At 30.2% G+C, this 17424-nt stretch overlaps 1 protein-coding gene across 1 annotated transcript; it reads right to left on the minus strand.

Annotated features, from left to right (window-relative positions):
* Positions 1-713: 713 nt before the first annotated feature.
* Positions 714-1872, minus strand: LOC124930374 (expansin-like A2). The gene is made up of 5 exons (XM_047470725.1): positions 1737-1872; positions 1496-1644; positions 1271-1449; positions 1038-1170; positions 714-962 (listed from the first exon to the last, which is right to left on the minus strand). The coding sequence occupies exons 1-5, from the start codon at positions 1870-1872 to the stop codon at positions 714-716; spliced, it is 846 nt and encodes a 281-aa protein (XP_047326681.1).
* Positions 1873-17424: the final 15552 nt, after the last annotated feature.

Genomic DNA, 17424 nt, shown 5'->3' on the forward strand with positions numbered 1-17424 from the left:
ACAACAAATGCATGTATGATATATATTTAGGCATCATCTAATCCTTTTCTATTTCTAGGATATAGCTCAATTGACATTAATAGCTTTAAGAAACGAGAAAATCAATGAAAAACTTCTCACTTTTGCTGGTCCTCCGGCTTGGACAACCCAAGAGGTAAGTAAATGTCATTCTGGCCGATATTCCATTGATTCATCATCCTCTACCTTTTTATCTGCATTTCATATAGAATGTCTCGATCATCTTCATATAAAAGATGAAGGATGAACTGTTTATTTGAATATCATTAGAAATGACTCTTTTTTGTGGTAGGTAACACTATGCAAAGACTAGCAGGACACAGGGACGAATCTATGTAGGGGCTCGGGGGGGCTGAAGCCCATTCCGAATTTATTTTTTTTACGGTAGAAATATGACATTAACCTTAATTTCTTAAAAAAAATTAATATAATTCATTATTGTTTTATTTAATTATTAAAAAAAAATAAAAAAACATCAATTTTTATACTTGTTTTTTCCAAAAATTTCTAGTTATTATTTTAAGCCCCTGGCAGAAAATGCAAACGCTACCACAAGTGCTTCATCAATGATGTTATTATTATATATGATGTGTTTTCAGCTTACAAAAAAAGAAGACATATATCAGACAAATCCTCTCTTTTACTTTTACTAGTTGTTGTACTTAACAATTATTAATGTTTGGTGATATTCATCTTCAGATTTGTTCTTCATCGCAAGGTGAGCATCCTTCCCGAGCTATTTCCGTTATTTGAAGGCCGGAATCGTACATGGATCCCGGTGTCCAGTTCGCCGGAAGAACACTATGTTTCGTATAAATCCACTTCCCGTCGAACCCTGAGGTCACCACCATTCTCATTTGCAATGCGCCGCTTGGGACTCTGCTCGTCGCCCACACCGCATCGTTGCCTCGCCGGTTCAAACTACTCCAGTCCAAAGAACCAACCTGCACAACCAACCAATTTCACATTTATATTTATGTTCAAATCAAATCATGAACGAATGAATCAATTCAAGTCACCTGAGCCACGTCAACTTCGACAATCTCTGTCTGACCGCCTTGAAAGATGAATTTGAGGGCGAGATAGCTTGGCCTATGGCTACTCTCATCCACATTGATTGTCAAGTTCTTGTTCTTGTATTCACATGGTATTCTGTTCCCATCAAATAATAATACACACCAGGTTTTTGTATGTTATTACCAAGTATTAAAAACCAAAAAAAAAAAACAGGTCAAATGGATTGATTTCAAACCTTCTGTATTGGACATCGAGAATACCCTGACGGAGAATATCGCGCTCTTTGCCCTTGCTAGCCATGGCGACAAAAGCACTACGGGTAAGGACAAAATCTGTGTTTTTGTCATTGTTGAGATCTGTCACTATCACCTTCGTCCCCTGTTTACTACACAGAGTGGCGTTCTTGCAACTTATCTACACAAACAAACAAATTAACCAAAACAATCAATCCAAGCCCTACCCAACCCAAATATAGGAAATGGGGAAACACCAGACCCACATTAAAACAGGAACCACAGCCAGCTCCTTTTTTGTAGATGGAAGGAGAAGCAGCAGCGACCATTCCGTTACTGAAACTTGTGGTTAGAGAACCATACCCACAAGCCCCACCTGCAGCATTAATTATGGATCCATCTAATTTGTCAAATCAATTAAAAATGAAGAGTTTATGACGATGATGAAGAAGATGAATTCTTTCTTACGAGAAATGGCATAATCGCCGGAGAAGTAGGCGACCTTGGAGTTATGCAGGCATCGATCACATGCCGCAGTTGCAGAAGAAGAAACTATGAGGACGAAGAAGAAATGGAGGAAACAAAAATATGTTGAAGAATACATTATGTCTGGTTTTAGTGGGAGAGGAAGGTCTATAGTGCACTATATATATATTATGCTTGTTTGTTTGATAATATCATCTACAAAGAAAATAAAATAATATTTACGTTAAAGTTCTTCATTTAATAATATTATTTGTGTCATTAAAGTCATCCAAAATGACACATTTTACTTTCTAATTAGTTATTTATAAATCATTCTTTAAAAAAGCACATAAAAGATAAATAAAAATACAATAAAAAACTGTAAGAACAACAGTTTGAGACATATTATTTGACATTACACTCTTATTTTCGTTTGGCTGTAAGTTTTTTCTACTATGAAATTGATCATCCAACCAACTTTTTAAGTAAAAAATGTTTTTTTTTTTTATAATATTGGGATGCAAGTAAAATAAGTAAAATATTGAATGATGAGTCCAATAACAAATATTTTACTAACCAACTTTCCAAACAAATTGTATATAAGTCTGTTATTTAATAACATAACCATAATTAGACATAAATTTTTATTATTTAATTATATTAAATATTTAAAACAAAGCAAAATAATATAGAAAGTAAAAGTATAATAAACCAAACATTAAAAAGTTGTTTTTTTTATAATATAGGGATGCAAATTTAATATTGAATGATTAGTAAAATATATTTTACTAATCAACTTTCTAAATAAATTGTACATCAGTCAAAGTTATTTAATGACATAATCATAATTAGATAAAAATTATATTATTTAATTACATAAAATATTTAAAACAAAGCAAAATAATAAAGAAAGTAAAAGTATGATAAACCAAACATTAAAAAGTTGTTTTTTTATAATATTGGAATGCAAATAAAATATTTAATGATGAGTCAAATAACAAATATTTTACTAACCAACTTTCCAAACAAATTGTACAATTTAATAACATAATCATAATTACATAAAATTTATATTATTTAATTACACTAAATATTTAAAACAAATTAAAATAATAAAGAAAGTAAACATTAAAAAGTTGTTTTTTTATAATATAGGGATGCAAATTTAATATTGAATCTAATCAACTTTCTAAATAAATTGTACATCAGTCAAAGTTATTTAATAACATAATCATAATTAGATAAAATTTATATTATTTAATTACATTAAATATTTAAAACAAAGCAAAATAATAAAGAAAGTAAAGTATGATAAACCAAAAATTTTAAAATTATTGTTTTGCTTGGAAAAATCAAGTTTTTAAATTATTTGGAATTGACATGCATTCTTTTACTAATGAGAGAGAAAGAAAGGCCAACAGCATTCGCTTAAATAGTAAATAAATGCCGTAATTAGTAAATAGAACTATTTTTCAGTCCAGTCACGTAGAATTCATGTTTTCTCAATATATTCACATCTCTATTTGTTTTCTCAAAATATTTATATTCCTTATAAACTTATAATTAACTCATTAATTACATATTTTTTAATAATTAAAAATCTCAAACAAATATTAATATATTATATCTATATAATTAAATTAATAATATTTAATCAATTTAAATAAAATAAATTTAAATATTATAAATTAAAATAAAATATATATTATATAAATATTAAAATTACAAACATATTTTATCTTTACTTAATTTTATAATTATAATTTATATGATTAAAATTCAACAAGTTAAATTAAATAATTTAAATATATATATACACTACATTAAATTAAAGTTATATAAATAAAATTAAATTACATAGATAAAATACACATTTTATTTTAATGTTTACCTAAGATATTTTATTTTAGTTTATAATATTTATTTAAATTATTTAATTTATCATTCTTAATTAATTTACTAGTTGGAAACTTTAAATTGCATAAGTTTAATTTTAATTATATACATATTATATTTATAAAATCAAATAAAAATTATATAAATATTAAAATAAAATGTACAAAAATAAATTAAGTTGTATAATAAAATTGAATTATGTCCTAACTATCTAAAAATAATTCATGTCTTATAATAAAATTAAATATAATATATTTATAAAATTAAGTAAAGATAAAATTGAATAATTCAAATAAATATATTATATATAATGTATAAAGATAAAAAAAAGTTGTAATAATAAAATAAGATGTATAAAGATAAATAAAATTATATTTTAATTTTATCTTTTATGTAATATATTTTATTTTAGAGAAATGATTAGGTGAGGGAATTTGGTGAGGGAATTTGGTGAGGGAATGACGTGGCATAATCTTATTCGCTGAAAAAATCAAATAATTTCTCTATTTTCTCTCTTTCCTCTCACTTTTATATTTTCCAACCAATGAAGTGATGCACGTCATTCCCTCACCAAATTCCCTCACTCTATCACTCCTCTAAATATTATATATTAAAATAAGAGAAATGATTATGTGAGGGAATTTGGTGAGAGAATTTGGTGAGGGAATGACGTGCCATAATCTTATTTGCTGAAAAAATCAAATAATTTCTCTATTTTCTCTCTTTCCTCCACTTTTACATTTTACAAGGTGATGACACGTCATTCCCTCACCAAATTCTCTCACTAAATTCCCTCACTCTATCACTCCTCTAATATTTATTTGAATTATTTAAAACAAAGAAAAATAATATAAAAAGTAAAAATAGAATAAACCAAACATTATAAAGTTATTTTTTTTTATAATATTGGGATGCAAATAAAATATTTAATGATGAGTCAAATAACAAATATTTTACTAATCAACTTTCCAAACAAATTGTACAACAGACTAAGTTATTTAATAACATAATCATAATTACATAAAATAATCATAATTACATAAAATTTATATTATTTAATTACACTAAATATTTAAAACAAAGTAAAATAATAAAGAAAATATAAATATGTTAAACCAAACATTTAAAAGTTGTTTATGGAAAAATCTAAGTTTTTAAATTATTTAAAAATTGACACGTACTCTTTTACTAATGAGAGAGAAGAAAGATCACGGGCATAAGCATAAATTGAACTATTTCCCTGTCTATTCACGTAATAATATTTTTTTATTATACTCAATTTTCTTTTTATTTTATCAAAATATTCATATTCTCTCTAAACTCATAATTAACTCATTTATTACACATTTTCTAATAATTAAAATTTTCAAATAAATATTAATATATTTTATCTATATAATTAAATTAATAATATTTAATCAATTTAAATAAAATAAATTTAACTATTATAAATTAAATTAAAATATATATTATATAAATATTAAAATTACACACATATTTTATCTTTACATAATTTTATATTTGTTAAATTAAATAATTTAAATATATTATCTACTATATTAAAATAAAGTTATATAAATAAAATTAAACTACATAGATAAAATACACATTTTATTTTAATTTTTATCTAAGATAAATTTTAAATTATAATATTTATTTAAATTATTTAATTTATCATTCTTAATTAATTGACTAGTTAGAAATTTTAAATTGCATAAATTTAATTTTAATTATATATATTATATTTATAAAATTAAATAAAAATAACTAATTTAAATAAATAAAAATTATATAAATATTAAAATAAAATTTACAAAAATAAATTATGTTGTATAATAAAATTTAACTATATCCTAACCATCTAAAAAGAATTCATGTCTTATAATAAAATTAAATATAATATATTTATAAAATTAAGTAAAATAAAAATGAATAATTCAAATAAATATATTATATATAATGTATAAAGATAAAATAAGGTTGTAATAATAAAATAAGATGTATAAAGATAAATAAAGTTATATTTTAATTTTATCTTTTATGTAATTTAATTTATTTTAATATATAATATTTATTTAAATTATTTAAAACAAAGCAAAATAATATAGAAAGTAAAAATAGGATAAACCAAACATTAAAAAGTTGTTTTTTTTATAATATTGGGATGCAAATAAAATATTTAATGATGAGTCAATAACAAATATTTTACTAATCAACTTTCCAAACAAATTGTACATCGACGAAGTTATTTAATAACATAATCATAATTACATAAAATTTATATTATTTAATTACATTAAATATTTAAATCAAAGTAAAATAATAAAGAAAGTAGAAATATGATAAACCAAACATTTAAAGTTGTTTGTGGAAAAATCAAGTTTTTAAATTATTTGAAAATTGACCCGTATTCTTTTACTAAGCATAAATTGAAGTATTTCCCTGTCCTAATAATCATTTTTTTTATTATACCCATTTTCTTTTCATTTTATCAAAATATTCATATTTTCTAAACTCATAATTAACTCATTTATTAGACATTTTCTAATAATTAAATAAAAATAACTAATTTAAATAAATATAAATTATATAAATATTAAAATAAAATGTACAAAATTAAATTAAGTTGTATAATAAAATTGAATTATGTCCTAACCATCTAAAAAAAATTCATGTCTTATAATAAAATTGAATATTATATATTTATAAAATTAATGTAATATATTTTATTTTAATGTATAATATTTATTTGAAATATTTAAATTAATATGTTTAATTTTAATTATACATATTATATTTATAAAATTAAATAAAGATAAAATATGTTAATATTTATTTAATATATTTTATTTTAATATTTATATAATATATTTTATTTTAATATATTTTAGATAAATTAGATAATTAATTAGTAAGTAATTAGTTATTTAAAGAACTTAACCAAATTCATCATTTGTGCAGGACAAATGCAGAATTTGGTAAAACCGCAACCCGTAGTTTACTCCTTTGTTTTTATAATGACGACGCAAATCGATATTATGTTCGGTTATTTCTCAAAGAGGAGTAACCGGTTATATGTTCGGTTCGGTAATGGAAATCGGTTTTACTGCTCAGCCAATTGACCGGTATTATCTTTAATTTATGATTAGTTATCCGTCCAATCATCTATTTAAAGAATTGCAACCGGTAATATTGCATCGGTGTTATAAAGACGGTGCAAATCGGTATTATCTGATTGACTTTATATTCGGCTATTTATACAAGATACGGAACCGGTAGTGGATCAGTTCAGTATAAGAAATCGGTTCTACCGCTTAGAAAGTTGTTTGGTAAAATTATCGGTAATATGTCAAAGAACCAGAACCGATAATGAATCGGTTCGGTAGTGAAAAACAGTTTTACCGCTCAGCAAGCTGATCGATAAATTTATCGGTTATGTGTTATGAAGTGGAACTGGTAAACCGACCAGTAGTTTAACCGGTAGTATCTTCGGTGTTATAAAGACGACGCAATCGGTAGTCTGCCCGGTAATTTATCCGGTATTATACGAAATCGGTAAGTTGACCGGTTTTACTCCAAGAAGCGGAACCGGTAATATCCATCTAATGGTAACTTGACCGGTTATTCACGAAGGGCGAAATCGGTAATCCGATCGGTAGTTTGACCGGTCAGATTCAAAAAGCGGAACCGATTTTATGCTAAGACAACCTTACACTAACTACAACCGATAATTTCCCTTTTAGTGCTAGGAAGAACAATTTCGGTATTTATAGAGGGAGTCTTCACATGTCCAGGCTGTATTATTGCCTTTTTAGTATAAGTCTGATGAATCCCCTTGGGAAGCAGAAGTCTGCCAAATGAACTCAGACCACCTTTCCGGTATAAGTCCAATATAGTCAATTTGGAGCAGATAGTTATGACATTATCCCAGACAAGCCAAATTAGTAGAAGACAAATTTGCATGTTGATCTGCTCCTCTAAAATCATTATCAAATTAATGTCATGTTGACTTATTATCAAACAAGATCATAAGATATCCCAAAGTTGTACTATACCGATCTTCAACCAATCAGATTCAAGGAACGAAGTACCATCAAGAAAATATATCCGTTGAAGAAGAATATGACCGTTTCCATATTCTTTATTTAAGAAAGCAAGACTCAACCGATTAACCACCTTTGAGAACCTTAGAAAAACATCTTTGAACCTGGCATATATAACAATCCTATTGACAAACTCCACAAGTGTGCTTACTATTTTTCATTGCTACCAAACTGCTCAAACTTTTAAACTAGTGTGTGTTAGAATATCAAGTGTATTACAAGTTCATCTATTCTGTGTGAGTAGTGAGTGTTGTAAGTTGACCGAATCTATTTCTGTTCAATAGAGAGAGCTTAATAAGAAGTCGAAAACGAGTAGTAAATAAGCCTCGGGTGTTCGACGTAAGCATTGTAAACGATTTGAATATTCTGAGTGAATATCCTTCTCAACGTTTAAGAATAATGGGTGATGTAGGAGCTTTATCTCTGAACATCCATAAATCTTGTGTCTTGTTCTCTTCTTACTTTGTGTTCTATTATCGCTGACTAAACTTTGCTTTTGTTGTTTCAAGTTGAATCAGACACTTCCGTGCTTGAACTCAGTTCAAGAGTTTGTGACAACTTGCGAAGTATAGAGACCAATACTAACCTCTAACAGGGTTATTATCAATCGGCGTGTGTGTAAGCGTTCACCCTAGTGAGACCCTAGTCTCCTTCGGCGATCCTGATCCTAACAAGTGGTATCAGAGCATCTAATCTCTATACTCAAGCAACCAGACATCAGCATGTCTCACAGCGAAAATTCTCCACTTCTCGAAAGCGAAGACTTTGTTGATTCGAAGCTACGCATGCAGCTGCACCTAACCACCATAGACGATGAAATGATTATCATCATCTTTGATGGTCCAATAAAGATTGACAAGGAAAGGAGCGAATGGACAGCTGAGGACAAAAGAAGGAATAACCTTGACAATCCCAGCAGAAATGCCATCTACAAAACCTTGGACAGGAACACGTTCGCTAAGATTAGAGGATGCACTATTACAAAAGATGTATGGTAGACAGTCATTCAGATTCACGTAGGAAATGAGCGAACTAAGAAAAACAAAATCATGGTGGCTACTCAAAAGTTTGAAAATATCAAGATGCGTCTAGATGAAACAATAAAGGAATTTGGTGACCGTTTCACAAGTATTGTAAATGAATTCTCACTTATTGGAAAGAAATACGACAACAAAGAGACGATTGTCAAAGCTCTAAGATCGCTTCCTAGTGCTTCGATATCAAAACCATGTTGATGAGAGAATCAAAAGGTCTTCACAAGATGAAGTTACATGATGTCTTTGAAGATTTGAAAGCATATGAGTTCAAAATGAAATCAAGAAATGAAGATGAAATCTCAGCTTTAATATCTACCAAAGCTCTGGTGACATATGTGGAACTGAAAGCTCCAGTACCTATTAAATCAACTGAACAGTTCAGCGATGATGCAATGACCATTCTTGCCAAGAAGTTCGGAAAGTTCATGAAGAAGAACCAACCCACCAACTCCTACAACTACAACTACTCTAATGGTAACAAAGCTAACGTTCGCTATTTTAATTGTGATGCCTTAGGTCACTACATGTCGGAATGTTGGAAGCCAAGAAGAGACGATAGAAAGTCAACCGATCAGAACCAAAGGGAAGATCACCAGTCAAATAGTCAAGGGAAGGAGATTCAAAAGGCATTACTAGTTAATGATGGTGGAAGCCAGTGGGAACATAGCGACTCGAACAACGATGATTAAGGAATCAAATGTCTTATGGCGAACAACGAAGATGTATTCGACTTTGCCTTTGAGGAATTCACCCGAGAAAATTTGATTTTTGTACTCAATGACATGGTCATTGAGTACATGAACCTATCTAATCTCGTACCAAATAAGCTAAATGCTCAGACTAGTGGAACGATTGAACTATCCTCTGAGAATGAGAAGCTCAAGGAGACAGTCCAATCGTTGACTGAAGAAAATGAAAGAACTAAATATGTGATTGCTGCATGAAAGAAATCTGGAGATGTTGTGAGCCAGATGATGAGTCATCAAAGACCTTATAATTGAAAGTTCGGTTTAGGCTACGACAACAACAATCTAGATGAGTCTAGTTCTTCTAACTGCAAAGAGTTGAAACTCAGTAAAGACAAGCTTCTATTTATAAGCTTTGTCAAGAGTACATCAACCGATAATGAAGCAAGTCACGATTCAAAACTGGCAAAGGAACCAACATATGTAGGACCAACCGATAGGTAACGATGACCTAACCCTGAGAGAAGGAAAGCCAACCGGTCGGTCATGCAAGAACATGATCAAAGGTCACAAAAGTTTCATCAAAGATCATCACCACAACAAAATGAGGTATTCAAAGGCAGACAGAGATATCAAGCCTGATATAAGTAGAACTATTAAAACTATCTTAGGGAGACTCATTCGAATAATTCGAGTATGGATTCCCAATGGACTAATTAACCGTGGACCCAATTAAATGTGGGTACCAAAAGGGTATAAATAGATTTATTTTGCAGGGCAGACAAATTAAATGCTTGGAGGACTCGGAATGGTATTTGGACAGCGGATGCTCAAAGCACATGACAGGAAATGGCAAGCTGTTAACTAATATTGTGAGATAATCCGATTAAAAGATTATCTTCGGTGATAACTCTAAGGGTAAGGCTGCGGGCAGGGGTAAGATTGTTCATGGCAACTTAACTATAAATGATGTGCTACTTGTTGAAAACCTATATTTTAACCTGCTTAGTATTAGTCAAATGTGTGATACATGATACACCGTCGAATTTCACAAACAAGCATGTTTAGTTAAGAATCAACAAGGTGGTATTTTATTAACAGGGCATAGGATAGGAAATATTTACAAAGTAGACTGAAAAGTTAAATGTTCTAACTTTGTATGCATGATTGCTAAAAATGATCAAAACTGGCTGTGGCATAAAAGATTAAATCACTTAAACTTTAAAACAATCAATTATATTTGCACTAAGGAACTAATTCAAGGCATTCTTAATATGAAATTTTCAAAAGATAAAGTATGCTCTGCTTGTCAAATGGGTAAACAAATTAAATCAACTTTTAAAAGTAAGGGAAACATTCAATCCATCAGATGCTTAGAACTTCTTCACATGGATCTTTTCGGACTGATTAGCGTAACCAGCCTAGGAGGAAAGACCTATATTATGGTAATTATAGATGATTATTCTAGATATACTTGAGTTATTTTTTTAGTTTCCAAAAATCAAGCTACTCCAAATCTGATTAAGATGCTTAAAAGAGTACAAAATGAAAAATCTGTACGTGTTAACAAAATCCGAATTGATAGAGGCACCGAATTTACTAAAATGATTCTAACTGCATATCTTGAGGAATCCGGTATTAAACACGAGTTTTCTAGTGCTAGAACTCCCCAACAAAATGGACTAGCCGAGAGGAGAAACTGAACCCTCAAGAAAGCTGCAAGATCCATGATAGCCGATTCGGGTGTCACTCAAAAACTTTGGGCAGAGGCTATCAATAATGCATGTTATACTCAAAATTGGTCCATAATAAATAAACGTCTTTTTATAAAATGCCTTTTGAGGTTTACCATGACAAGGTTCCTAATATCCGGTATTTTAGGATTTTTTGCTGTAAGTGTTATATCCACAACAACAATAAAAATTATTTGACTGCTTTTGACGTTAAACCGGATGTTGGCTTCATGTAAGAATATTATGAAGTTAGTAAAGCATATAGAGTTTATAACAAGAGGACTCTTACTGTTGAAGAATCATCCCATGTTGTATTTGATGAATCTATTGAAAATAATACTTTCACAACCATTGATCTATCTAACAGATTGAAAAATATGAATATTAAATATGATAGTGATGATGAAGTTCTAGTCTATCGAAGATTTGTTTATGATCAACCGGTTAACAATGCTAAAGTTTAGCAAGATCAAATTACTTCACATTAGGAAGTTGACGCATCAGAAATTGCTAAGGAAACTTGTCGGTCTGACACTGCTCAACCTACCAGTATGTCTAACCTTGAAAAAATAACCGGTCAGTTAGAAAACATCTTAGGACCGAATTTTAAAATGGAACAAAGATCATATTCCTGAGCTAATTATAGATAACCCATCTGCACCCATCAGAACTAGGCATCAACTGTTAGAAGAATATGCAAACTCTACATTCATCTCACAGATTTAACCGAAAAAGGTGGATGAAGCATTGTTGGATCCCGATTAGATTTTAGCAATGCAAGATAAACTAATCCAGTTTAAGAGAAACAAAGTTTGGCATATAGTTCCAAGACCAACTAATCAATCTGTCATTAGAACTAGATGTGTCTTTCGAAATAAACTCAATGAGAACAGTTTGGTTACGAGGAACAAGGCTAGACTAGTGGCCCAAGGATACAAATAGGAAGAAAGTATAATTTTGAAGAATCATTTTCTCTTTTTTCCAGACTAGAGGCTATTAGAATCTTTCTTGCATTTGCTGCATTCAAAAGTTTTAAAGTTTTTCAAATGGATGTCAAAAGTGCTTTCCTTAACGGTGAATTAAGTGAATAGGTATACGTTGAACAACCTCCCGGTTTTAAAATTCCTACTTTAATTAGTCATGTTTAAAGATTGGACAAGGCACTCTATGGTTTAAACAAACTCCTAGAGCATGGTACGATACACTAATGAAGTTCTTATTTTATCATGATTTCACTATATGATCTGTAGACAAAACCTTATTCAAATTTGAGAAAAATGAGCACATATTACTTGTACAGATCTATGTAGATGATATTATTTTCGGTTCAACTAATCCAAAACTGTGTGATAAATTCTCCAAAATGATGACTGACAAAATTGAAATGATTATGATAGGAGAGTTGAGCTTTTTCTTAGGCCTTCAGGTTCGGCAGATTGAAGGAGGAACCTTCATCAATCAACCCAAAAACACAAAAGAGCTACTAAAGAAATTTGGCATGGAAAGTTGTTCTGTTGCCTCAACCCCAATGACCTCCTCGATTAAACTAGATAAGGATGTAGATGGTCAAAGTGTTGACATCACAGCATATCGTGGAATCATTGGATCTCTTCTCTATTTAACAACAAGCCGACCGGACATTCTATTTGCAATTAGAGTTTGCGGGAGATTTCAGGCTAATCTTAAACAATATCATTACATTGCTGCTAAAATAATATTGAAATATCTTAAAGGCACTAAAGATGTGGGACTATGGTATCCGAAGAATTCTAGTTTAAATTTAACAAGTTATTTTGATGCAGATTACACAGGATGCAAAGTAGACCAAAAGAGTGCCAGTTCTTAGGTGATCGGCTCGTATGCTGGTACATCAAGAAGCAAATGTCTGTTGCAACTTCAACGGTAGAAGCAGAGTACATTGCAACCGGTAGCTGTTGTGCTCAACTTCTCTGGATCCAACAACAACTAAGGGATTTCGGCATTACAACTGAGGAGTCCCCAATATTCTGTGACAACACGAGCGCCATTGCAGTCACATATAATCTAGTGCTGCACTCAAGGACAAAACATATCGATATCCGATATTATTTCATCCGAGAGCATGTGACGCAGAAACACATTCGGCTGGAATATGTGTCAACCGAGCAACAAGTTGCCAATATCTTCACCAAGCCACTCCAAGAGGCTAAGTTTACTCACTTTAGAAATATTTTGGGTCTTGCTGTTATTGAATAAACTTTTCCTTTGAAACACCTACATGCACTTAGGGCGAAACTTTCTCAAAAAGAAGAACATTTTGCTCTATGCACTCATGAAACACCGGGCATGATCTTAGGGAGAATGTCTCACTTCAAAAACATGTCATTTTAATAAAGAACCATGATTTCTGTATTTTCATAAAACCAATCGGCTCCTTCAAATTTCGGTATTTTTCAAAACCGGTCGGATATTTACATCTATCTCTTATTGCATAAACTTAGAAGGAAAAGTCTTAGACAAACAAAATTGGTCAACTGCCTCATTCTGAAATTGGTAAAATCATTCTACCGAAATAAGTGTAAACAAAACCGAACTGCTTAAGTAAATCGATGAACCGATCGACTATTTTTGATTGAACAATTACCGCCCGGTAAACTCTCTGGTTTCGAGGAGAATCGGTTTTTCTTCAGGATCAAATAATCGATCTCATTTATACCGAACTTACGGATAGCCGATCGGCTTGTTACATGAATATTTTGATAGTCTCATTTTCCATTCAAAAAATTGGACAGCTGGCTAGTGTTTATATGTATATGTTTGAAAATATTCCTTGTGAAAAAGTAAATAGTCATTCCTCAAATAACGTGAAGACTTATGTCTATCATTGTTTAAATTGGAAAGACTAACATCCTAGTAATAATCACTTTTCTGGAAATAAAACGAATACATCATTTTCTCATTTAGATGAAATCCCCTATTATCCAACGATATCTAGGACGTATTCCAAGCTGCCACTCTTCTCTATAATGATGTTCCCACAACACCGAATAACTCACAATCTTTAAATTATCATATCTCAAAAGATCACTCTCGAAAAGATGAATCTAGCTCTTTCCAATAACACTCTCCTTGTAGACTTTGAATTAGTTCTATCTGGTGGAGATTAAGTGATCTCCTTTATGTTTAGATCCCTTGAAGCAACTGGTCTAAGACCATTTCTTGAGGATCGATATTCTATAAATAACAAGGTAGTTCTTGAATTTTTCAAGAACGCCAAGGTGAAGACCTTATCCTAGCTACAGTCCAAGGCAAGCAATTCGTCTTTAGTGAAAAAGACCTTGCACAAAGTTGTGAGCTTCCATATGAAGGTCTATCTAATTTCTCATTCTCAAGTGAAGTCATCAATGAAATGCTTCACTATTTTTTTCACTCGCTAAAACCAAATCGAAACTCACGGAGCTAAGTCGCTCCTAAAAACCGAATTCCAGATCCTTAGTGAGATCATTGACAAAAATATTCTGGCCAAGGAATAAACCAATCTTTTCCGTAAAAAGACCTTTGAGATGATGATTTCTATCACAAAAGAAATTCCCATAATTTTGTCGAAGGTGATCTTCGACAATTTGAAGAAAATAATCTCTTCAGATAGGATGATGACCGGCTATGCACCCCATTACCCTTAATTTCTTAAAAAAATTTAATATAATTTATTGTTTTTTTTATCTAATTATAAAAATAATTGTAAAACTTTACTTTTTTATACTTTTTTTTTTTTAAATTTTCTTGTTATTATTTTAAGCCACCCTAAATTTTTTTCAAGCCCACCGCAGTTCGAAATCCTGGATCCGTCCCTGGCAGGACATGCAAACGTTTACCACAGTCCCAGTTTCAATTCTAAGAATAATAGTTAGGGGTGAGCAAACGGGTAAACCCAACCCGTATTACTCAACTCATATTCAACCCAAATTAATTTTACCCAACCCATAATTCAACCCATATTATTTACTAATATGGGTTGGGTAACCCAAATTATTTTATTTTTATTTTTTCATTTATCATTTATTTGACTTATTTAACATATTTTTATTCGTTTAACACGTTTTTCACATTTTTTACATTTTTAATACGTTTTTCACACGTTTAACACATTTTTGACATGTTGAACACGTTTTTCATATTTTTGGCATGTTTAACACGTTTTTAACATGTTTAACACGTTTTTGACACGTTTGACACGTTTTTTCACGTTTTCGACGCGTTTAACACATTTTGACATATTTTTGGCACGTTTAACACGTTTTGACACGTTTAACATGTTTTCACATTTTTGACACGTTTCACACGTTTTTGGCACGTTTTGACACGTTTTCACGTTTTCATCACGTTTAATACATTTTTCACATTACGGACACGTTTCACATGTTTTTCACATTTTTGGCACTTTTAACACGTTTTGACACGTTTAACACATTTTGAGACGTTTAACACGTTTTTCATGTTTTCGACACGTTTAATACGTTTTTCACACATTTAACACGTTTAACACATTTGACACGTTAGACACTATTTTAATGTTTTGACATGTTTAACACGTTTTTAACACGTTTGACACATTTTTCACGATTACAACATATTTAACACATTTTGACACATTTTTCACGTTTTTGGCACGTTTAACACGTTTTGACACATTTTTCACGTTTTTGGCACGTTTAACACGTTTTGACATGTTTAACATGTTTTTCATGTTTTTCACATTATTAACACGTTTAACATGTTTGTAACATGTTTATCATGTTTATCACACGTTTTTCACGTTTTTGACACGTTTAACACGTTTTGACACATTTTCCACGTTTTTGGCACGTTTAACACGTTTTCCATGTTTTGGAATATTTTGATACGTTTAACACGTTTTTGACAAATTTAACATGTTTTTCATATATTTGACACGTTTAATACGTTTTCACACGTTTGATGTCAAACGTGTAAAAAACATATTAAACGTGTCAAAAATGCCAAAAACGGGTTAAATGTGACAAAAACGTGTTAAAACTTATCAAAACGTGTTAACGTGCAAAACAATATGTTAAACATGTCAAAAATATGTTAAATTTGTAAAACGTGTTAAAATGTCAAAAACATGTTAAACGTGCCAAAAACGTGAAAATCATGTTAAACTTATCAAATATGTGTTAACGTGTTGAATATGTTAAAAACGTGTTAAACGTGCCAAAAATGTAAAAAAAACGTGTTAAACTTGTTAAAAACGCGTTAAACGTATTAAACATGTCATAAACGTGTTCAATGTGACAAAAACGTGAAAAACGTGTTATTAGTGTGAAAATGTGTTAAACATGTCAAAAACGTGTTAAACGTGTCAAAAATGTGAAAACGTGTCAAAATGTGAAAACGTGTTAAACATATCAAAAACGTGTTAAAATGTTAAAAACGTGTTAAACGTACCAAAAACGTGAAAATTGTGTTAAACTTATCAAAAACGTGTTAAATATGTTTAAAATGTGTTAAACGTGCCAAAAACGTGAAAATATAGTTAAACTTATCAAAAACGTGTTAACGTGTTAAATATGTTAAAACGTGTTAAACGTACCAAAAACGTAAAAAACGTGTCAAAAACGTGTTAAACTTGTCAAAACGCGTTAAACGTATTAAACATGTCAAAAACATGTTCAACGTGACAAAAACGTGAAAAACGTGTTGTTAGTGTGAAAATGTGTTAAACATGTCAAAAATGTGTTAAACGTGTCAAAAACGTGAAAACGTGTCAAAAATGTGAAAACGTGTTAAACGTGTTAAACGTCTGAAAAACATGTTATAAGTGAAACGTGTTAAAAATATTAAAAACGTGTTAATGTGTGGAAAACGTGTTAAACGTATGAAAAATATGTTAAACATGTCAAAAACGTGTTCGACTTAAAGTTGGAATATGATTAGTTTATATTGGATTAATAATAGAGAATTAAACTAAATTTATATAATTTGGGTAATTTGGGTAACCTTAACCCAACCCAAATTAAACTCAACTCATACTCAACCCAGCCCATACTCAACCCAACCCATATTAACCAACCCAAATTAATATTTTGGGTTTGGGTTAGGGTTGGGTTTGGGTAAACCCATATTATGCTCACCCCTAATAATAGTGCTTCATCAATGATGTTATTATTATATATGATGTGTTTTCAGCTTACAAAAAAGAAGAAATATATCAGACAAATCCTCTCTTTAATAAATAA

The sequence above is a fragment of the Impatiens glandulifera genome, chromosome 3 (assembly GCF_907164915.1).
Source record: "Impatiens glandulifera chromosome 3, dImpGla2.1, whole genome shotgun sequence".
Taxonomy (NCBI): domain Eukaryota; kingdom Viridiplantae; phylum Streptophyta; class Magnoliopsida; order Ericales; family Balsaminaceae; genus Impatiens; species Impatiens glandulifera.